The following is a 24419-nucleotide window of genomic DNA, read 5'->3' as shown; positions in this document are numbered from 1 at the left end:
TTGGTGCTGAAATGGAAAAATCAGTTCTCAAATTCCTATACATTCCAAGGGGCTCCACAAGTAACCAAAACAATTTTGAAAAAAAGAACACATTTGAAGGACACAAATTTCCCATTTTCAAAACTTACTGTAGAACTACAGTAATCAAAACAGTTTGATACTGCCATAAAGATTATATTGACAAATGGAATATAACTGAGAGTCCAGAAACGGACCCACATATCTATGGTTAGTGGATCTTTGACAAGGGTGTCAAGTCCGTTCAGTGGGGAAAGAAGAGTCTCTTTTACAAATGGTGCTGGGACAATTGGGTTTCCACACGCAAAAGAATAAAATTGGATCTCTACCTCATGCCATATACAAAAATCAACTCAAAATGGATCAGTGACTCAAATATAAGAGCTTAAACCATAAAACTCTTAGAAGAAAACACTGGGGTTAATCTTCATGACCTTGGATTTGGCAATGAATTCTTAGATATGGCACCAAAGGCACAAGCAACAAAGAAAAAAACAGATAAAAGGCCATTTGTGAAAATAAAAAATTTCTGTACATTAAAGGATATAATTTAGAAAGCAAAAAGATAACTTACAAAATGAGAGAAAACATTGCAAATCATATATCCAATAAGGGTTAAATATCCAGAATATAAAAAGAACTCCTAGAACTCCACAAAAACAAAACCAACCAAATTCAAAAAGGGGCAAAGGACTTGAACAGGTATTTCTGTAAAAAAGATATACAAATGGCCAATAAGCACATAAAAAATTGCTCAACATCCTTAGTCATGAGAGAAATGTAAATCAAAACCACAATGAGACACCACTTCAGACCTACTAAACTGGCTATTGAAAAATGAAACCAGAAAATAATGTGTTGGCACAAATATGGAGGAATTGCAACCCTCGTACGATGCTGGTGGGAATGTAAAATGGTGCAGCTGCTGTGGACAACATTTTGACAGTTTCTTCGAAAGTTAAATGTAGAATTATCATATGATCTAGCAATTTCAGTCCAAGGTATACACCCCAAAAAACTGAAGGCAGAGACTCAAACAGACATTGTTTCCCCAATGTTCATTGCAACACTATCCACAATAGCCAAAAGGTTAAAAAACATCCATCCACGAATGAAAGGACAAATAAAATAGAGTATATACAGTATATATACTATATAATGGGAATATTATTCAACTATAAAAAGAAGGAATTAAGTTCTATATATGCTACGACATGGATGAACCTTGAAAACATGATGCTAAGTGACATAAGCCAGACACAAAAGGACAAATATTGTATGATTCCACTCATATGAAATATCTAGAGTAGAAAAGGTCATAGACAGTAAGTAGAGATTACCAGGGGCTGGGGGAGGAGAAATGGGAATTTCATTGCTTAATGGGTACAGAGCCTCTGTTTTGGGTGATGAGTATACAATATTGTGAATATAATCAATGCTAGTGAATTGTACATTTAAAAATTATTAAAATGGCAAATTTTATGATAAAAAAGAACATTAGTTTTCTTCCTAGGGGCCCTCAGGGAAACAGGGCTGAGGTTGCCGGAAAGGTGGCCCTGACCATGTTTAATCTCTGTAGAGAAGCTGGGGCAATGGGTCCTGCAATGGTGCCCACATTCCCCGCAGCCCCCAGCTTGAGGATATTAGAGGAACTTGTTTTCAGCTGGAACCATCTCACTGCTCACAAGGGACTCCAGGACCCACCTGCTGACCACTGGCCCAGCACACTGGCAGCCTGACCTCTGGAGACCTCTGGGCCCTTGTTCTACTCTCTCAGTTGCTTTCTGTTTCATTTTCTTCTATGTCCAGCTCCAACGCCACAGACTTTGTCTTTGTCCCCGTCCCAGGGCCCCGAATGGTACTCAGCATTGCTGGCCTGCACTGCAGCCTGGAGTCCTGACTTAGCCTTCTACTTCAGTGCCATGGCTTCTGGTCCTTTGGTCCCCACCTCCTGGCCCCACCTGGGCCTGGCTTGCTCTGGCCACTCCCTGCACTGTGGCTGGGTCTCTGGCCTTCGCTGGCTTCCTGGCACTGTTCTCTGAGTATGGCTAGCAGCCTGACCCATCCCTTCTGATGGCCATTACAAAAATCCGGGCCCTTTGCAGACTCCTGACCCCACCCACTTCCCTCACTCACAGAGAATGGCCTGGCCTCCACTTCACAGCAGGCCAGGTGGGACTTCCTCACTAAGAGCCTCATCCTCCCCTCCTGCTTCAGCTGTCTCTATGCCTCAGATCTTCAGCCTTTGCAGGGACTTCCCTTCTTCAATCAGTGGCCTCCTTCTCCTATGTCCTCACCTCCTCCCTTCCTTTCCTGGCTGCCCCATGCCTCCTTGTTCCCCCACCTTAGGATGCCCTCCTAGTCTCCTCAGTTCTGCTCATGTCTAGCCTCCCCTTCTCTGCAGGCTCCTGTGGGATCTTCTCCTCACTCCCCACTACTCACCTCCTGCTTGCTCTTCCACCCACCTGAGGTCTGAGGCCTGAGGCCTCCAGCCCCTGTGCACTGCCCCTCTGGAGGTAAGGTGCACTTTGATGCTGCAGTAGCCAACATGAGTCTGCCCTGATCTCACTTGAGCAGATAGCACAGCCACACTGTTGACCACGCCTGCCCCAGGGAGCCCCTCCCTAGACCTTCCAGAACTCTGACCCTTCCTGGCCTTGCCCCAGCCTCTTTGATGGCTCCATGCCCTATGGGCTTCCTCCGCCCCTGCAATATGATGCCCAACCTATGGCTTCAGCTCTTAATGAAATTTGATGACTCCCAATCAGTGTCTCCAGCCCAGACCTTTCCAGGCTTGTATATTCAGCTGCCCAGGGGGCAATTCCCCCAGATGTGCCACAGAGAGTAGGGCCCCTCATATCCCAAACACACTCACCCCCTAAAACCTGCTCCTTCTCCCTTGCTCCTCATGGGGGGGCACTGATCCACCCTCCAGGAGTCAATCCAGCCGTCTGGGAGCCCCTCTCCCCCACCTCCCACCCACTCCACACCTACTGGTGATGGAGTTCTTCCCCTCTGCCCCTAGCTCAGGATTGGCCTTTCCACTCCTCTGTTTCCTCAATGTCTCCACTTAATCCAGGTCATGTCTTCTGCCAGGACAGGAGGATGCCCTCAACTCATGTCCTTACTTCTCATCTGGCTTTCTTGATCCATGCACCCACCATCCACTCGTTATTTCAACAAACAAGGTTCCTGAATACCTACAAGGTGGCCTTTCTAAGACCACTTAATGTCCTAACTTCACAAAAGTGTTCAGCACCTTGTTCCTCCTATCAGACTCTCCGTGCTGAAGCTCCTGCCTGGCTCCAATGACTCCCATATGTCCCTAGTGTTTCAGCTCTTCATCTGCCCCTCCCACCTGCACCTGAGACATGCTCAGGCCCAGAGGCATGAGAGCTTGGCAGCTCATGCACTTCGGAGGTGAGCATGGCTGTGATTATAGTGGTCATGGCCATCTACATCCATGGTCCTCCCATCCTCTCCTCCCTTCCTCCATGGACTGGAGGGGAGCATAGCTTAGAAGCAGAAATGCCAAAAGGGGCATGGAGAAGGCAGGTCAGGGCTGGCCAGAGGGGCCTGCCAATGAAGAGCTCCAGGGTGTGCGGTATTGGGTGGGAGCAACAGGACCGTGGGTGGGGTGGGGGATGGAATGGCCTCTGGCCCTGGGCAGGGGCTGCTGCTTTGTGCCTTCCATCCCCATCCATATGCTGTGAAAAGGCATTCCAGGGCCATCCAACCAAGCCACTCAGGTTATGCTCAGGAGGTGTCTGGGGAGAGGCTTTGCTGCCCTAGAACTCTTGAGCCACCTCGAAGGGGCCCATGGTCAGAGCAGCCAGCTCTCCTACCTGTGAGGCGTAGAGATCCAGTTTCTCAAACTGCCGCAGGTCCAGGGACATGGATTTCAGGCTGGATCGATCCCAAGGGTAGGCTGGAAACACAGGGCAGCTTGGTCAGCAGCTGAGACCCACTAAGGAGGGCTGCCTGGCCTAGGCCTTGCTGTCTCTTTGAGGAGCTGTGACAGTCCAACTTTTAAGACAATTCTCAAAGCCTGAAACATTGAGCCTAAGAGCTATATGGGAACTTTCCTAGAAGGGTCCCCTGATCAAGTTAGTTTGGGAACTATGGCAACTCCCATAGTCCTCTTAGAGGCCTACAGGGAACATACACCTATTGCAGACTCTGAGAAGTCAGAAGTAGGAAACGGGCTTAACCTCAGTTAACCCAGCAGTTCCCAGACATATTGATGATGGAATCTACTTTTCCCCACCATTTGGTTTTCCATGGATTCCCTGTTATTTTCCCTAGGAATGAATGCTCTTTGGGGAGTGTCCAGGCAGTGCTGCTTATGCTCACAGGTTCAAGGAGGGAGGTCTGTGCCACAGCCACAGCGCTGGGGTGGAGGTGCCAAAGGACACCTGGGTGGAGAAGGAGGGCATGGAAAGGCCGGGCCATCTGGGTCCTGCAGGGTAAAGTGTGTTTGGCACCCAGACAGGCTTCCTCCTTTGCCCTTGCTCAACTGGAGACTTGAGCATCTCAACCATGTGTGATGGCGTTCTGGTAACAGGGCCCTGAGAAAGGCTGGGCCTCCAAATCACTCATCTATGCTTAGCCTTACTCACAGGGAGCCTCCTGCCCAGAGACCAAGCCACGAGTCAGGTCTCTGAGACAGAGCTACAGGGAGGAGAGAAAACTCGAGACCAGTGCTGATGCAGGGCCAGCAATCATGCAAGCTTCCCACTGGACACAGGACAGCTATAATCAGCTGCTGCTAGGGTGCTGCTGCAAGGTTGCCTGGCCAATGGTTAGACCAACAGATGCATGGACAGCAGACCCCTGTCCCAGCCCAGAAGACAGCCTTGGCTCTGGCAGATCCTTTCTTAACCAAGGGTCCCTGAGTCAGGCAGATCAAAATCAGGAAAGCTGGGTGGGAAGACAAGATGGGGGTGGGAAGAAGGTGGGACCAAAGAGGAACTGAGCCCCTGACCCAGGTGGACCCACCCACCTTCAGCCTCCATGTGCGGAGCCTCTGGGTGCTGGGCAAGTGGGGTATGCTGGAGAGGCCCCAGGGTATGGTAGGAAACCTGGGAAGAGTAGGGCCATGTGAGAAAGCACCTGATGGGCCTGCACTTCTACCTTGGTTCCAGTCTGGTTCTGACCTCCACCTTGCTGGGAGGGACTGGACTCAGCTCCCCGGCCTCAGGCACACATCTGTGGGATTCCCGGGAACATGAACGAGATGGCAAATCATGTGATGTTAGTGTCACACTGCTCTCTGGGAGGGTGCAGGGTGTGGGGCTCCTCTGCAAGTGCATGCAGGGAAGGACATGTGGCCTCCCTGCCTGGTGGGGGACACTGCAGGTGCATTTGCCCACACATCCTCAGGGCTGCCGCTCTCAGTGAGAGTCCCTTAATCTGGTGCGATTAGACCTGAGAGATGTGGGGAGAAGGTGGGGAGGGGTGTGTGTCACCTCTAGACCTTGCCCCAGCCCCTTTATGACCCTCTTCTGGGCCAGCATGGTTTGAGAGGCAATGCCCACTTACTGGGGAGCTGACCAATATTTGGGCCCAGGGGTTTCTTGCCTGGCCACCTTGACTTATGTCATCAACCCCTGCCCTGTGTGGTCCAAATGCAGCCAGAGAAGACTGGGGATACTCAGGCAGGCCCCTGCTGAGCCTTCCCCCTTCTCAGTGCCCTCCCCCTCCGCAGAATCTGTTCCTATCATTCTCTCACAAGAGCCATCAGGGTAACCTAAGTGCATTCAAAGTGGACTCACACATCCAACAGATTTCCACTCAGTATAGCTCTGCAAATGATGCCTTCCTGCACTCCTATTTAGAATAAAGGTGGCATTTCTAAAATGCTATTGAAAACCCTATTACTAGTTTTCCTCTTTCTTGGTTCCATTTTCCAATATCTGAACGTTAAAAATGCCCATGATTTATACCTCATTAAATCTACCTGTGAGGAGATTATATAAGATCTAAATATGATTCTACCTGAATACATTTAATATATCAATGCCGTTAAATTATTCTGATTTTAAAGCAAAACAATAGGAAGAAGTATGGAGCTGCACCCAGCCTTAGATAACATCTGGTCTACTAAGGGGAAACTGAGGCACAGGGAAGGCAAGTGAGTGGCAAAAGCAGGATTCCAACACAGGCTGTCTACCATCCCTCTCATTCCTCTGCCTCTCTCTGCTTATTCACATGCCTCCTACCTTACAGACATTTGGCATTCCATTTAAAGTTAACATAATCCTGAATTATGATTTTAATATATTTCCTATAATGGTCTGCCTTGTTATTGAGGGGTGTACACTTTAGCTTTAGGATGACATCTGGTGCATGAGCTTTTTCCTTCTCCACCTGTATCCATGGCAGACATTGCTAATCAGTCATGACACTCTTCCCCTCCTGAACCCAAAGGTGGCCCCAGCCTCTCAGCATAGTGACCCAGGAAGCAACTGCCAATTGGAGATTAGTCTATGGGCTAACCCCATGTGCTCTCTTGAGAATTCTCCTGGAAGACTCTGGAACTTACCATGGGCATCTTTCCCTCCAGGTTGCCGGGGTCTTGTGTTTCCATTTTTATCACCTTGTAAACCTACAATATTCCAAAGATTAGAAGTATAGATACTTCAGAAGAAACAGAAATGCAAGCACTGATGACTCATCTTCTGGTGGTCCTTGCTTTTGACCCCTCCTCTGTACTCTCCTTTTCATAGCCTCCTTGCTCCCACCCCACTGACCACAGAATTGCTGCTGGAATTGCCAGGAACTTCCTTGTATGGTAGAAGGAAGACTAAGAACTAGGAAGTGGCTGACAAGAAAGGGAGCTTCATTCTGCAACTGGAATTAGTATTTGTTCTGACCTAACACTTTGGATGATTCAGTGGGTCCTCCTGGAACCTGGTGTTCCTGCCCTCTTTTGGATTTTCCTGCTTTCTTGAATCCACTGCCAGATAATGCTGGGATAAGAACTGACCATGGATGGAAACAAAGATGCAGAAAGGGGAAAGCAGTTCATGTGGTGGTCAAAACCTAGAAGGGTCAGGTCATAATTAAATTATTCCTTGGGAGGATTAAAGGCCAACTGAATCCCATAAATCTAAGACTGTAAAGGCAGAATCATAGCCAATAGTTATTAGACTCCCTGGGCAAAAGGAAAGGAACTTTTCCTGCTGATCTGGAACCAGGTCAGGAAGATTTGGGTCCCTGATGGGATCAGGGGGAGTTGAAGGTGGAGATGCCAAGGCAGGTAGTTTTATGCCCCTGAAGGCCACTTTAGGCTATAAATATACCAAAGAAGATTGCAACCACACACAGGTCATTCTGAGAAACAGTGCTCCATTTATTTCTCACACCTGCATTTTGTATTTCGCACCTACATTTTTTTCCCACCTACGTTTTTGATAGAATGATAAAGGTTCAAAATGATAGCTAGCATTTGTTACACACTTACTATTCCTGGCTTGGGCTTTACATTTACTCTCTCATTTAACTCATTATAATCTTATGAGGCAGATTCACTTATTTTCCTTCTTTTCTAGATGAGAAAACTGAGTTTAAAAGAGGGGTTAGGCCACTGGCCCAAGGTCACACAGCTGAAACGTGAACCTAGACAGTTGACCCTAGAGCCTGACCTCTTTACAGTAGACTACTCTCTTGAGATCCTGACTGCTGACAACTACAGGACCAGACCGTTTTGGAGGACTTTGGCTCACTGCATGGACCTAAAGAGGACTTGAGCCTCAGTTGTTCTGCAGCCTCTGTTACTTTACCTGCATTCCTCCTGAGGTCCCTGTTTAGCAATAAGGTGGACAGATGCAGGGAGGGGACTGAGAAGGGAGTTGGGGAGACATCATGGTCCTGGGCCTGGGCCTATGTGCACTGCACTGAGGGCTGCAAAGTATGCTGGTTAAGACCACAGGCTTCAGAGTCATACCTGGGTTCTGACCCACTTGCTAGCTGGGTGACATGGGTAGTCACTTCACCTCTCTAAGCCTCACTTTGCTGATCTAAAAAGTGGGGATGATATTAGTATACATCAAAAAGTTAAAAAGTTAATAAATGTTAAAGTACTTAGCATTTTGCATGCCACTTTTTGGGCAGTAAACAAATGGTATCTAAAAGCCACAGCAACAACACTCTTGTGATGCAATGTGTCTTCAGCTAAATGTCTTGTGTTACCTATGACTAATTCCAGAGATGCAAAATCAGTGGTAGCTGGGTGTGGAGAAAAGAGTCTCCAAGGATGAAGCTGTCATGCTTCTGCCTTTTCCCAGTTTGCAGGCCCATGTCACTCTTCTCCTTCCCTCAGAAGATGCTTGCGCTGGGATCTGGCCCAACCAGCTGCCTTCAATCCTCTCTGCCAGCCCTCCACCATGAGTACCTCTGTCATACATACGTTTAGCCAAGGAGAACTTCTTAAGTAGCTGGGGCATGGCATCTCGAGGGTGGACTTCTACAGTCAGTTGTGTCCCTACAAAGGAAAAGGAGATGACATTCTCAACCAGATGCTGCCAGGAAAGGGTAAGTGCCTCATGACTGATGACTGAATAACAAAACAATTAGTTTTAGAACTTTCTTTTGTGTGTACAAATCATCCTTGCTTTTTTCTTTAAATCAAAACAACAACAAACCAAGCAGATAGTTTCCAGATTCAGGCAAGATGGAGTAAAGCATACTCAGCCCTGTCTCTCCCATTGAATGCAATTATAAACAATGTACCGAATGTAAGGGGCAACTATTAGAGGATTCTGCAAAGTAAATAATAGAATAACTGGCAAAGACTGGGAAGAATTTTTAAAGCATTAGCAAATTGACAGTGAATTTATCATTCTTCTTCCCCCTCTGGTATCATCTAGACTGAACTTAAAGGCATTCTCAAACCCAGAAGGGTACAGTGGATGCAGAAAAAGAGCACACAAGAGAAATTCTCTCTTTCTGGCCTGCAGAGTGAGAAAGGGAACCCCTAAGAGTCAGAGAGAGTGAAATAAATCTTTTGTTGTTTTTCACCCTCTTTATTCTGTTATTTCCCAACTCAGTCCCCAGGCAATTCTGTTGGTAGCAATGGCAGCAGTGATGTTGGTGGCCATGCAGGCACCTACAACTTTGGGGCAAGGATAACTATTTTCTTATACCAGAGAAGTTACAGTCCCAAGAAAATGAGGGCAAATATTTATTGTTTTTTCTCTCTGTTTTCTGCTAATTTGCCCCAGATGCAGACACAGTTGTGGGGCAGAGTGAGGAAACTGAAGCTCCAGCTTTTTAGGTAGAGGAATGAGAAATGGGTCATGAAGAGGGGGGAGCTCAAGAAGGCAATTCCATAAAGTTGTAGATGGACTCCTGTGGTCGCCTCTGAACTGTGCATGCATAGATCTCATCCTAAACATCATACCACAGTCTTCAGGAAGTAAACTATGGGGTAGATTAATGCCCAGGTCCCAGACTGGCCACTGGGTGGTGCACATGCAGGGCAGATCTGTATAGCATTGCAAAGTCTACAATTCAAAATTCCTCAGCTACAAAGACTCAGGAAAATCTTAATTTGAAAAGGAAAAGATAATCAACAGATGCCAACTCCACACAACTCCACACACAAAAAACCAGCCACAATAACATGCTCTAATAAGTAATGGCAAACAGTGTTGAGATAAATGGAAAGCTATAAAGTATCAGCAATAAAAAGAAGATATAAAGGAGAAGTAAGTGAAGATTTTAGACTGAAAAATATGGTTAAAAATCCTCTGGATATACTCAATAGCAGAATGAAAATGACAGAGAACACAGAGAACTTGAAGATAGATCAGCAGGTATTGTCCAGTTTGAACAACAGAAAATGTGCATAGTGCCTCAGGGATTTGTAGGTCCATACCTAAAAGTCTAACATTCATGTGACTGAAGTCTCAGAAGGCAAACAGAAATAATGTGATGTAGAAAAAATATTTGAGGAAATAATGAAAACTTCTGAAATCTGGCAAAAGACATAACACCTTACTGATTCAAGAAACTCAGTGAATTCTAAACAGGATAAACGTAAGAAAATCCAAGTCCAGATGCATAATCAAACTATTAAAGAAAAAAATATGGAAAGTAGCCAGTGAAAAGTGGTGTAAAGCCAAGAGAATTTGGTACCAACACACTTGCTCCAAAAGAAATGCTAACAGAAGTTCTTCAGATGGAAGAGAAATTATACCAGAGGAAAACTTGGAAGAGGGATAGAAATGGTAAATATCTAGATAAATATATTAGTCTGCTCTCCTCTCAAGTTCTTGACAATATGAATAATAATTGAAAGAAATAATTATAACATCTGATAAGTTTTTGATAGACGTAATATATATGACAACTACAACATAGAGTAGGAGAGTGAATGCACCTATATGCAGGTAAGATTTCCTCATTCTACTTGAAATGTTAATATTAACTATAATTAGATTATGAAAAGTTAAGTACATATAATACATACAAAAATAGGTATATATGGAGATATAGTAAAAAACTTAAAGGCAAATTTAAATGTAATTCTGAAAGGCAAGGAAAGCAGGAAAGAGGAAACAGAGGCACAAACAGAAAATGAATAATAATGTAGAAAACCTAAATACAAATGTATCAATAATCACATTAAGTGTAAATGGTCTAAACATACTAATTAAAAAAGAGAGATTGTCAGAAAGGGTAAATACATAAGATTAAACTACATTCAGTTTCCAAGGATCCAACTTTAACTACTATGATATAGGTTGGTTAAGTGAAAAGATAACAGAAAGCTGGAGTTGCTATATTAATATCGGACAAAGCAGACTTCAGAGAAAGGAAAATATCAGGGATAGAGGAATATTAGCAAGAAGACATAACAACCTTCAATATGCATATGTCAAACAACAACAAAGTTTTAAAATGCATGAAACCAGAACTGATAGGACAAAAAGGAGGAATAGACAAATCTATTTTCTATGTATTTGCTGATTTTTCAGTCATTGAGAGAATTAATTGAAAGAAAATCAGCAAATACATAGAAGAAATGAGCTACACAATGAATAAAATTTATTTGATGTTTATAAAAGATTCCATCTAATAACGGCACAACACACATTCATGTCAAATGCCCATTGAATAGTCACCAAGATGGACTACATCCTTGGTCACAAAACAAATCTTAAAAAGTTGAAGAGAACTGAAATCATACAAAACTCTTCTCTGACCATAATGAACTAAACTAGAAGTAAAAAACAGAAAGCAACTGGAAAATTTCCAAATGTTAAAAATTAACATACTTTCAAATCACACATAGATCAAAGAAGAAGTCTCAAGGAAAATTCAAAAATATTTTGAACTCATTGAAAATGAAAACAAAACATATCAAAATGTGTAAGATGAAGCCAAAGCAGTGCTTCAAGGGGAAATTTGTAGCATTAAATTCTTACTACAGAAAAAAGAAAGGTTTCAAATCAACAATCTAAGCTTCCATTTTAAGAAAGTAGAGAAATGAAGACTAAATCCAAGGCAAGCAGAAGGAAGAAAATCATAAAAATGAGAGAATAAATAACTGAAATTAAAAACAACAGCAGAGCATAATGAATGAAACTAAATGCTGGTTCTTTTTAAAGATCAGTAAAAAAAAAAAGGTAAGACACAAATCAGGGGTAAATACACCAATATCAGGAATGAAATGAGGGCTATCACTATAGGCCCTCATAAGTATTAAAATAATAATAAAGGAATGCTACAAAACCTACATGTACATAATTTCTACAACTTAGAATAATATTGGGAACAAGTCATAGATGTCCACTCTCATTGATCCTAATAATATTGTACTGGAAGTCCCACCCTGTGTAATAAGACAAGAAAGAGGCCGGGCGCGGTGGCTCAAGCCTGTAATCCCAGCACTTTGGGAGGCCGAGACGGGCGGATCACGAGGTCAGGAGATCGAGACCATCCTGGCTAACACGGTGAAACCCCGTCTCTATTAAAAAATACAAAAAAACTAGCCGGGCGAGGTGGCGGGCGCCTGTAGTCCCAGCTACTCGGGAGGCTGAGGTGGGAGAATGGCGTAAACCCGGGAGGCGGAGCTTGCAGTGAGCTGAGATCCGGCCACTGCACTCCAGCCTGGGCGACACAGCGAGACTCCATCTCAAAAAAAAAAAAAAAAAAGACAAGAAAGAGAAATAAAAGGCATACAGATTGGCAAGGAAGAAATAAAACTGTCTATTCACAGTTGATATGTCTGTCTACATAGAAAATCCCAAGTAATCTCCAAGAAAAAGCTCCTAGAACTAATAAGTTAGTTTAGCATGGTCACAGTATACAAGGTTAACATACCAACATCAATTATATTTCTGTATATTGGCCATAAGCAATTGGAGATGGAATTTAAAAATAACCATTTCCCATAGTTCCAAAATTAAAATATTAGTTATAAATCTAAAACAAACAAAAATCCCAAACATGGGCAATAATCGCGTACTGAAAACTCCAAAATATGATTAAACATATTAAAGAGTACTTAAATAGATGGGGAGACATACCATGTTTATGGATTGGAAGCCTTAAAATTGTCAAGTGGGCAATTCTCTCAAAACTGATGTATAGATTTAATGCAAGTTCAACCAAACACTTTGGGGGAACTGTGCAAATACATAATTATAAAATATAGACATCCAGGCACAGGAACTGGAATAACTAAACTAATTTTGAAAAAAAAGATGGGAGGACTCCTACTCTTTGATTTTAAGATGCATTAATGAAGATGCTGTAATCACAACAGTGTGATGTTGGTAAGAGGACAAACAGATCAATAAACAGAATAATAAAAAATAGATTCACATAAACACAGCAAAATAAAGTTTTACAAAAGTGCAAAGGCAATTCAATTGGAAAAAGGGAAAAAGAACAGATATTTTACCATAAAAGAGATTATGGATGGAAAATAAGCACATGAAAAGACGTTCAGCATCATCAGCCATTAGGAAAAGCCAAGTTAAAACCAAAATGAGACATTACATCTATTAGAAGAGCAATAATATACAACTGGCCCTTGAACAACATGGTTTTGAACTGCACAAGTCCACTCATATGTCCTTTTTTTCTGCCAGATGCAGATGGAGAGTACTGTTCATGGAGTGCAAAACTCGCATACAGAGGACCAACTTTTCCTATGTGGGGTTTCTGCAGGGACGACTGTGGGACTTGAGTATGCCCACATTTGGTTATATGTGGGTGGTCCTGGAACCAATCCCCCATGTATACTGAGGGGTGACTGTAATTTAAAAATAGTGATAATATCATATGCTGACAAGGATGCAGAGAAATTGGATCTTATATATTGCTAGTGGGATTGTAAAATAGAACAGTCACTCTGGAAAATAGTTTGGCAGTTTCTTATAAAACAAAACATGTACTTACCATACAACCTAAAAATTGCCCTGTTGGGCATTTATCCCAGAGAAATGAAAACTTATGTTCACACAAAAACCTGTACACAAATGTTTATATAGCAGCTCTATTCATAATCACCCCAAACTGGAAACAACTTAAAAGTCCTTCAGTGAGTGAATTGGATAAACAACCTGTGGTACATCTGTATCAAGAAATAGTTCTCGGCTGAGCATGATGGCTCACGCCTGTAATCCCAGCACTTTGGGAGGCCGAGGTGGTTGGATCACTTGAGGTCAGGAGTTTGAGACCAGCCTGGCCAACATGGTGAAACCCCATCTCTACTAAAAATACAAAGATTAGCTGGGCAAGGTGGCAGGCACCTGTAACCCCAGCTACTCGGGAGGTTGAGGCAGGAGAATCGCTTGGACCTGGGAGGCAGAGGTTGCAGTGAGCCAAGATCGTGCCATTGCACTCCAGCCTGGACAACAGAGCGAGAGTCTGTTTAAAAAAAAAAAAGTACTTCACAACAATACAAGGGAACTCTTAAGAGTGATGGGAGGATTAGAGTCCACACAAGATAATTTTAAAGAGGGTAATAGAACTGCTGTATATTCTGATGGTGGTGTATTCTGTATATTCTGATGATGGTAACCACCATGGTGGTGGTTACACAAATCTATGCATGTGTTAGCAATCAGAACTGCACACTACAAAAATTCAATTTTACTGTATGTTAATTTAAAATAAAAATAAAAGCAAAAATACCAACCACACACACACAAAAAAACCCAAGCAGAATTAAAACAAAAACTTGGATGGCACAGAAAGATATAAAGTAGAAAGTGAAACTCCTTTAAGACTTCATTTAAAAATCCAAAGCAGATTACAGTAAACATATTTTTCATAACCTGCTTTCTTCATTTAAATCTTTACATGTCAGTAAGCATAGCCATATGTTATCATTTCAAATGGCTGCATAATATTCCATTTTGTAGATGGTTTATAATCCATATAAGCAATCCCTATTTGTATGTATGTAAAGTGATTTGCACACTTTGCAAATCAGTTCCTTTGAATAAATTCTTAAGTATGAATCAAATAATATGGATATTTTATTTTATTTTATTTTATTTTATTTTTTGAGACGGAGTCTCACTCTGTCGCCCAGGCTGGAGTGCAGTGGCCAGATCTCAGCTCACTGCAAGCTCCACCTCCGGGGTTCACGCCATTCTCCTGCCTCAGCCTCCCGAGTAGCTGGGACTACAGGCGCCCGCCACCTCGCCCGGCTAGTTTTTTGTATTTTTTAGTAGAGACGGGGTTTCACTGTGTTAGCCAGGATGGTCTCGATCTCCTGACCTCGTGATCCGCCCATCTCAGCCTCCCAAAGTGCTGGGATTACAGGCTTGAGCCACCGTGCCCGGCCAATATGGATATTTTAAAGGCTTTTGTTAGATATTGGCAAATTTTTCTCATGAACGATTTTATCAGTTTATGAGCTCATCAGTACTATGCAAGAGAATGCCCATTTTGCACATTCTCGCCGTGCTTGATTGCAAAATCGGTCACAAAGTGCAATACTTTGCACTTCCTCCCAATGAGAGGTCTTTTGTTCCACCCCTTGAATCTGGGCTGGGCTTTTGATTTGGTTTGGCCAATTAGCACATGGCAGAAGTGATGTTGCACAAATTCTGAGTCTAGGCTTCTAGAGACTTTGAGGTTTCCATTCTCATTCTTGGGATCCCAGCCATAACTGCCATGTGAATGAGCCAGGTTGTAGATGAGAGCTCACATGTAGCAGAGCATAGCCTCTCAGGTGAGGCTATCCCAGACCAGCTGGTCTCCAGCCAACCCACCAGCTGACAACAAGCACATGAGCAAGTCCACCCAAGATCCAAGATCAGCTGGGTATGGATCCAATGAGAGTTTCTAGCCAAACTGCAGATTGGTGAGCTCGTAAATGCTTATTGTCTAAAGCTGCTAAGTTGTGTGGTGGTTTGTAACGCAGAAATAGATCACACATACACTCGCTGATGTTTGGTTTTATCAACCCTTTAAATTTTTATCAATGAATAATAATACCTGGTTGCTTTGTATATTTAGTTTTATTGTAGTATTCTTTGCATATACTTATTTACCATTTTAACTTCTTATTTTGTGAATTGGCTATTTTCCTATTGAAGTATTATTTTTTCCTCGTTGATTTTGTAAAACCTCATTTTATAACCCTTTGCCTGCTAAATGCATTGCAATTATGTTTCGTAGAATAACAATACTGTCTTTTTTGTGTAACTCATAAACTTGTTCTGCATGCCAAAGAGGGTCATTCTCAAACAATTTGAAAAGATACAATGTGGCCTCTGCCAAGCATAGCTTTGAAGGGGTTAACATTCAAGTGCAGTTTCTAGCATATTCAATGTTGAGAGAAAATCAGCCTTGTGAGTTTATAATTAAAACATTAAGTATTTCAGAGTTTAAGGCATAATTCAGTTCTGGTCGTAGGATCGGGTGCTATCACCATCAGCACCAAATACTTCCTGTGTGTCTTCCCATCATGAGTGAGGCATGGGTCTGTTCTCCTTTTCACTTTCTCCACCTCAAACCCTCTGAGGTGTCTTTAAAGTGAGTGCTAAGTGGTACTTGACTTTAAGATGCCTTGTGAAAAGTGAATTGAGAAACATGTTCACTCTCTCCCCTCTCATAGGTCACAATACACAATGATCTGAGTAGTCCTATAGTAAAGAACTCTATTTGACCCAATACTATTTTATCAAACACAATTTGGAAAATGCTGGACTGGAACAATCTCCATAAGCTTAGAGAAACTGCAAAAGTGAACAACTTACTGGCATAGGGTTCAACAACGAATCTCTTCCCCAAACTTCTTATAATGCCCAGGTACTTTCACACACACACCTGACAGTCTTTGTTAATTAATTGCTTCAGGCAGCCACTTCCAATCAGTCAGAGTTAATGAAAAACATGAAACCTGTTTGCCATCTTGTGTTAGGTGTCCTGAGCCATGTCTCTATGGGTATTAGCCATGTCCCACTTCAGCCATGTCTCTTTGTGAAAGAGTGATCAAGCTGAAAAACAAACTGCTGTTCAAGTCCCTCCAGGGCAGGGTGTGGAGGTGGGCTCACGTTCAGAGCATGGCCCTGGCCCAGAAGCTCCAGCCATCACTATTCCTAATCCCTTCTCTCCTTTCTGCGATTCCTCTTCCCTCTTGGACAGGCGTCACTGTCCAATATTTTCCTGAATCCCACTTCCTGGTTCTCCCCCAAAGCTGTGCTGCTGCTTAGCATTCCCTCAAGGAAAACAGCCAATTTCTCAGCCTCCCTGATCTGCGTAGGAGTGTGATTCCTGCTCTCACTTACAGGTGTGTGAGGGCACCACTGGGAGGCTTTGCTGGCTCCAGGAGCTGGGCCTGGGCTGGACACGCTGTTTCAAGGGGAAGAGCATTCACAATATAGCTTTATGCTTCCTTAAGGCATGGAGTGGAGAGAGTTTGCTGGCTATGATGCTCCTGGATCAAATAAAACTCTTAATTTAAGAAAAAATATTAATGTGGCCAATCTTTAACAGACAGTAGATCATTAGGAGCAAAATTTGCAGTCAGATCTAAACCCTAAGTACAGCCTAAGTACAGCACAGTACATTATTCTAATCTTGACTACTAACCATCACAACCAAACCTACAGGAGGCCCTTCCTGGGATTCCAGGCTGCCTGGCTGACCTCTCATGCACCCCTCCCCAGCTCCACCAGCTGTCAACAAAGTCACATTTCTGAAGCTGCAGTTTTGACCATCTTAGTTAAGAGCTTGTTAGAGATTATTTTCTGCTAATCCTAAGAAGTGGCTCCCTGGCCCCTTTCCTAGACCCCACCAGCTCTCCTTGCTTGTTCCCCGCCTTCTCAGAAACAGAGCACACAGGCAAGCACGAGAATGTCCACATGCTTACTGCCCTGCACCTGCCTTTCACCCAGTCAGTTTTCTCCTACCTGACAGCTGCTCTCCAGATCTCTTCGGGTTTCAATCAGGATTTATCTAAAGGCCTAATTGGCTCAGAACACCTAACGCAGTATGGCAAACAGGTTTCGTGTTTTTCATTAACTCTGACTGATTGGAAGTGGCTGCCTGAAGGGATCAATTAACAAAGACTGTCAGGTGTGTGTGTGTGTGTGCATGTGCACGGGTGTATATATGTGTGCAGGGGTCATGGGATTCATGTGAAATACTTGCCATCATTGGTTTAAGGTGTTTGTTAACTTTTTCTATAACAGGCTGGCACATTTACAGCCTTTTTTCTTCTACCTTGGAGTGTTTTTTTTTTTTTTTCCCTGCAGTAGCTTAGAGTCAGGAAAACAGCTAAAGCATTGGTAGTTTAAAAAAAAAAAACCCTTAAATAGTCCCTGGTTAGGTATTCAACAGAGACATGTTGTGATTCCACCCAGGATGCAGTAGTCAGGAAGTGGAAAGCAGTGACATCCCAGGAATGAGCATGCTAGATGGTGACAGGGACTGTCTAGCTCTGTATAACATGCTGGAACACCACCCTTAGGGGGTACTGCCAGACACAGCATGAAAACCCCACTCAGCAGCTCTCATTGTGAGATGACAAGCTAGTGTTCCAGAGCTCAGGGCTGCCACTAGGCATCTGCTGGTGTGCATGATGAAGGTCATCACTGGCAGCCCTGCCCCTGGCTTCCATTAGGAACTGAAAACAAAGCACCATTCATAATTCCTTCTATGGGCTGGAGCTCCACAGGGAGGTCTGAGGTCTGGAAACATGGCACTTTGACCCCAGTGCACGCATGATCAAAGAAGGCTACTCTACAAAGTGTTTGCATGGGAATAAGGGCTGATGACCTCGAGGACAGAAGCGCCAACAGAAAACTGACTCCCCAAGAATGTCCTTTGGGGTCAGGCATGGTGGCTTATGCCTGTAATCCCAGCATTTTGGGAAGCTGAGGGAGGGGGGTCGCTTGAGCCTAGGGGTTTGAGACCATTCTGGGCAACATAGTGAGACCCCATCTCTACAAAAAATTAAAAAAAAAACCAGCCATGTGGTGTCACTCACCTGTGGCCCCAGCTACTCAGGCGGCTGAGGAAGGAGGATCACTTGAGCCCAGGAGTTTGAGGCTGGAGTGAGCTGTGATCCAGCCTGGGCCACAGAGTGAGACCCTGTCTCAAAAAAAAAAAAAAAAAAAAAAAGAATGTCCTTTGCAGGGGCTCCTTGTGATTACCCACCTTCCATTCATTCAACCCACACACCCACTACAGATCCATCTCCAAAGCCCCTTCCCTGACCCAAGATTCCAATGTTCCTTTGTCACCTGTTGCATAAAGTCTACCATTGAAAGAGAGGCTGAGGAGGAGGGATAATGTTGAACCATTCCGAGCAACGAGTTCAGACTGAAACCTTAGGCTGCACGTTGAGGGTGGGGGTACTGCACCCAGATCAGCACCACCAGATTGGTCCCTATCCTGCATGGAAGGGACAGTATGGTGGAGTAGTTAAGCCCGCTGGTTTCGAGAGCACACAGACATGGGTTCAACTTCTGGGTCTGGTATGTGCTAACTGTGCGACTTCAGGCAAGTTATTTAAATCTCTCTGAGCTTCTCTATCTGTAAAATGAGGATGATAACCTTCCACAGAAGACGAGTGTGGAGATTAAATGAGGTGAGCCATGAGAGGGGCTTAGCTTAATATCTGGCACACACCAAGTGTCCCGCCTCTGGTTACCACTATTACTGTGATAGAGCTTGCAAGAAGGCTTCTCTGGGGGCTGATGTGGTTCTCAGAACACAGCCCAAAGGTTGTTAAGGCTCATGGGATGAATAAGAAAGTGGCACATGGAGTAACGATTCCCTGGCCACTGCTTTCCAAAATGGCAGGTGCTGGCACCAACCTCCACAAAGCCAAATTTGAATTCATGTTTCTTTCCCAACCTGCTCCTCCTGCATCTCCCTCACCTTCATCCTCCCCATTGCTCAGGTCCCAAGCCTTGACTCCTCTCTTTCTTGTATACCCCAAATTCACACCATGGGGGAACGTCTCCTGCTGGATTATCATGATGCCTCTTAAGGGTTGTCTTGCTTCCAACCTTGCCCCCTCTGTTTATTCTCTACGCATTGGAGGCTGTCATATTTACAACCATCTAATGGTTTCCAATCGCACTCAGATTAGAAGCCTCCCAGGCCCTGCCAACTCTGCCCTGTGTCCTCTCTGGCTCTTCTCCTGCTACCCCCACCTTGCCCCATGCCCCTCCCTTCCTCTCCACAGCACAGTTGCTTGCTCCTTGAACACGCAGACACGCTCCTGCCCGGGGGCCTTCACGCTCACTGCTCCCTCTGCTGGAAGCCCTTCCCCAGATACCCACATCATTTGTTCTTCATTCTTTCCTTGCTTAGGTGTCACTTTCCCAGTGAGACCTTTCTCACCTACTCCACTTTAAATTGTCCCCTGGGATAGGCTGAAGAATGACCTTTAGAGATATCCACGCCAGAATCCCTGGAACCTGTGAATGTTACCTTATATGGCAAATAGGACTATGTGGATGTGATTAAATTAAGGATCTCGAGATAGAGAGACCATCTTGATTATCTGGCTGGGCCCTGAATGCAACCACACGTATCCTTATACAAGGGAGCACAGGGAGATTCAGCTATTTATAAGCAGAGAAGGCAATGTGACAATGGAAGCAGAGATTGGAGTGAGGCAGCCACAAGCCATGGTGGGCCTGCAGCCTCTAGCAGCAGGAAGAGGCAAGTAACGAAGGCACCCCTAGAGCCTCTAAAAATAGCCGGCCCTGCTGACACTTTGACTTTAGCCCTGTGAAACAGATTTTGGACTTCTGGGCTCCAGAAGTGTAAGAGAACAAATCTGTGGTATTTTAAGCCACCTCATTTGTGGAAATTTCCTAGAGCTGCTATAGGAAATGAATACATAACCCTGCACAGCCCCAGATCCCCATTCCCACATATACTCCTTATCATCCTGCTTTACTTCCCCTCATGCCTTATCTGGATCAGGGTGTTTGACTTGTCAGGATTGTCTGTGTCTCCTCACTAGGATGTCAGCTCCACAAGGACAGCGGCCTTTGTCTGTCTTCTTCACTAAGTGAGGTAAGTGGTGCTAATCCACTCTCATTAGAGCCAGATATCTCCGAGTCCTTTTTTTTGTGTTGAGCCATGTGTAGTTGAGTTCATTTTCGAGAAGCAACAGCATGTGGGCTTGTCCTTGTGGTTTCTAGGGCTGGTGGCAGGTCCTGCAGGGCCCACAGAGGTCTCTAAGGCCTGTCCTAGAGCTGCACTCTCAGGAATTCTGGCCTAAAGGGACACTGGCCTGTACTGTGAGGAGAGCCAGCTCCCCCTTGCTGGTAACCCCAGTTGGCTGGCCTTTCACCACTACCTGCCAGCGACTTCCTCTAGAGAAGCTGGTCCACCTGGTATTTCAGAGAGCAATTCCCTGAGAGGTTCCAATCCTCCAGGGCCTCCAGAGTCCTCCTGCTTCATGTGGGGCATGGAGGAAGTCACTGCCTCTGAATTTGATCAGATAATTTCCTTGCAGGTTAGGACATCAACTCTCAGAGCAAGCGTGATGAACTCTTACGGCTGAGCCTATGAGAGCACACAGACACCAGTGCCCAGTATTTAATGCAGAGCAGTTAACCAAGGTGGGAGTGAGACTCTCTAACCTGGCCTCCCGCCACCACTGCTGTGGGGCCCTCCTGTCTCTATCTTGTCATGTGCTCAGATCCAGTCAACTGTAGAGTCAGTGATGCTCTTGCCTGCCTTTCCCGAGTCCCCAGAGCCTGTCCCCAAAAAGTGAGGACTCCCAACGAAGGTGCCTCTCACTCTGCCTTGCTGTGGCAAACTCACTGGATAGGATGCCCTGGGAAGGCTCAGTCTCAGCAGGAGAGGCCGAATAACTGCTATGGGTCAGGACAAGGGAATAACTGCTATGGCTCAGCTTGGATGCTATGAGCCAGCAGGAGGGAGACTGGTTTCCAGGGGAGATGAGGAAGCAGAGATGTGTGAAGGTTAACAGCTGAGGCCTTGCTGGGGGTCAGGCTGCCCAGCTCTGACTCTTGCTGACCATGTGATCTTGGACACATGACAGCCTTTCCAAGCCTCAGTTTACTCATCTGTAATTTGAGGATGGTAAAGTGGAGTACCTGTCAAACAGGATTACTGTGAAGCTTAATTTACATGAGAATAAGTGCATAAGTCTGCCACATGGTTAGCATTCAACAAAGGCTGAATGCTGAATGTTGAATAGTGATGACAGTAATAGTGAAGATGATGACAGCAGCGGGCTCTGAGGCCCACGGGCTTTATTTCTTGATCTCATGGTGAGGGGAAGACTCAGACCATGCAGCCTCTTGCTGCTTCCCGTGAGACACAGGGAGAGGAAAAGGGTTTTCCAAAACCCATGGGCGCAGAGAGGACCCTGCTCCCCATAGTCTGAGCTCCACATCCTGGGCTGTCACTGGCCAGAGCATCAGGTCTGGGCGCACGTCTGCAGGGGAAGTCATGGCTAGCAGTGAATCACTTACCTTGGCTGTTGTAGGAAGTGATCACCTGGGGCTGCTGAGGGTGCTGCTTCTCCACCAAGTTTTCTATTTAAGGAAGACAGAGAGGCCTGCAGTGACCACTGGGGAATTTACCCCAGGCAGAGCAAAGAGCTGTATGTGTTTGCAGGAAAGGTGGGCTGGTGAGGCCAAGCACATCCCCAGGCCTAAATGTGTGCACACCCTCACAGTGTGCACATGTGCAAACCAGCACAATGACACTGTGCATGGAGACAAATGCCTGGAAGCCCATGTGCACATACCCCTTGTGCCTCTTATCAGGTGCCAGCACACGCTGGGTTTCTTCTGGAACAGGCTACCAGTCTTCCATGGTCTTTGTAGCCATAACTCCCAACTTTGGTGTCACCAGGCACAGTTTCAAAAGCACTGTCCATACACAGATGCCTCACTGATCTTCACACCTTTCTGTGGAGCAGGCTGGGAGGTTCTGACCTGGGACTTGAACCCCAGGTCTTCTGACTCCCAGTTGAGCCTTCTGCATCTTTTTTTTTTTTTTTTGAGATAGAGTCTCGCTCTGTCCCCCAGGCTGGAGGGCAGTGGCGCGATCTCCGCTCACTGAAAGCATTACCTCCCGGGTTCATGCCATTCTCCTGCCTCAGCCTCCCGAGTAGCTGGGACTACAGGCACCCGCCACCACGCCTGGCTATTTTTTTTGTATTTTTAGTAGAGATGGGGTTTCACCGTGTTAGCCAGGATGGTCTTGATTTCCTGACCTCGTGATCCACCCGCCTCGGCCTCCCAAAGTGCTGGGATTACAGGCGTGAGCCACTGCGCCCGGCCAAGCCTCCTGCTTCTTGATGAGAAGCAGCAGCCTAGGAGACGGGATGATGTGTAGTTTGGTTCTGTTTCACAAACATTTGCAGGGCATGCACTCTACGCACATTCTCTCCACATGCTGGGATATTTCTGTCCCTGGGACACAGAGTTGTCCTCAGTGCTTAGAGGGGTCAGGCTGCCAAGGAGTGATGCCTAGTTCCTGCCATTGGCCAAGAAGCGGGAGCTCACAGGCTTACTTGCCCTCCTACGGGAAGCATGACCTTTCCTCCCTTCTTTACAGTTGCTGCTGTGGCCTGCTCTTAGTGAGGCTGCCCTTGAACCTCTGCTTCAGAGGGTGAGGGAAAGGCTGGTCAAGGGGAGGATGGTGGCAGCTGGAGGTTCACCCACCACTACCACCCTGGCCTGCCATCTTCTCTCTATAGCTTCCTGCTGGCTTGCAGTGGGCTTGTCACTGGAGGTGACCACTGGGACCAGTGCCTCAGTGTGGAAACAAGTATGCCTCTGGGGCATTGGCCTGAACAGGTCCATTTAGATGATTCTTCTTGTGCAGATCAGCCACTCAATGGTTCCCATGCCTAGGCCCACGCAGAAGCCAATCAAGGTGGGGGGTGAGGTACTGAGCCAGGCTGGATTTGTGATCCAACTGACAGGGTCTTGCCCTGGAAAACCTGCCTGCTCCAGCCTTCTCCTATGAACAGGCCCAGCTAGGTCCCTGAGCCCCACACTAGTCAGCTGAGGGCCAGGTCCAATGTGTATTCCAATACAGGGTGATGTGGCATGCGGGGCTGGAGCCCCAGACCAGGCGAGGACAGGGAGGCCAGGGCCGCCTCCTGCAGGCACAGCTGGCAGTGCCTCGGCTGGCTGAGGGAGGAAACAAGATCCGGGAAGGGAATCCTCAAGGAGGGTGATTGGCTGGCATAGCTGCTGTGGGGTATTTATAGTCAAGGCTGCACAATTGGTTTCCCTTTAGCTGTGGGGCGTCAGTCCCTGTGCTACTAGGCAGACTTTGTTCAGGACCAAGGAAAGTAGCCAATCACAGCAGGGGAAGCCCGTTGCTGGGCAAGCTATTGGGGTGGGGTGGCGGGGGTGAGGAGGCGGCTGGGCCCAAACACCTGCTGCTTCGAAAAGTTTGGAGCTCTCTAGTCTCAGCACCCTGCCAATGCCCCAGCCCAAGCAGTGCACGGGGTAGCAAGAGGGGGAATATGTGCCCTTCTGGATCAACCCCATGCTCAGCAGCGTCTGTGTGCACTCCACCAGCACATGCCATCAGCCACTGCCTTCTGAGATGGAAGCCATCCAGTTACCAGGGCTAGGCAGCCTGCTGGTTACCAGGGCTGGGTGCCTTGGGCACCAGTAAGGCAGGTATGAGAAAAGGTCAGCTTCAATACCTGCACTCAGAATCTCAGCATCAGAAAACACAGAAAGAAACTAATTTTAATTTCTGCATGCATGCAGACGTACCCTTTGAAAAATAAATGAAATTTTCCTTTACACATGTTGGTGGAATGGTAGAAGGGTCATTTTTTCTGGGCTCAGGGCCTCTGTAGAGCCTCTCTCCAGCCCTGCATGTACCTGAAACTCCCAGTTCTCATGGTGGTTTTGCAAGAACTATTTTAATCATCTTCTATCAGCTGACACATAGTG

The 24419-nt window shown here is 45.6% G+C and overlaps 1 protein-coding gene across 1 annotated transcript in view; it reads right to left on the bottom strand.

The window, feature by feature from the left end:
* KY (kyphoscoliosis peptidase) overlaps positions 1-24419 on the bottom strand; it is a 51370-nt gene that overhangs the window by 21045 nt on the left and 5906 nt on the right. Inside the window, exons 3-6 of the mRNA XM_033212620.1 lie at positions 21963-22025; positions 8429-8503; positions 6563-6625; positions 3864-3946 (exon numbers count right to left, since the gene is read on the bottom strand). Of these exons, the coding sequence (XP_033068511.1) occupies positions 3864-3946; positions 6563-6625; positions 8429-8503; positions 21963-22025 (284 nt within the window). The remainder of the gene's footprint in view (positions 1-3863; positions 3947-6562; positions 6626-8428; positions 8504-21962; positions 22026-24419) is intronic.

Source organism: Trachypithecus francoisi, unplaced genomic scaffold (assembly GCF_009764315.1).
Source record: "Trachypithecus francoisi isolate TF-2019V2 unplaced genomic scaffold, Tfra_2.0 Lachesis_group0, whole genome shotgun sequence".
NCBI classification, from domain to species: domain Eukaryota; kingdom Metazoa; phylum Chordata; class Mammalia; order Primates; family Cercopithecidae; genus Trachypithecus; species Trachypithecus francoisi.
The sequence above is the reverse complement of the archived record's forward strand: the minus strand, read 5'-3'. Positions and strand labels throughout refer to the sequence as shown.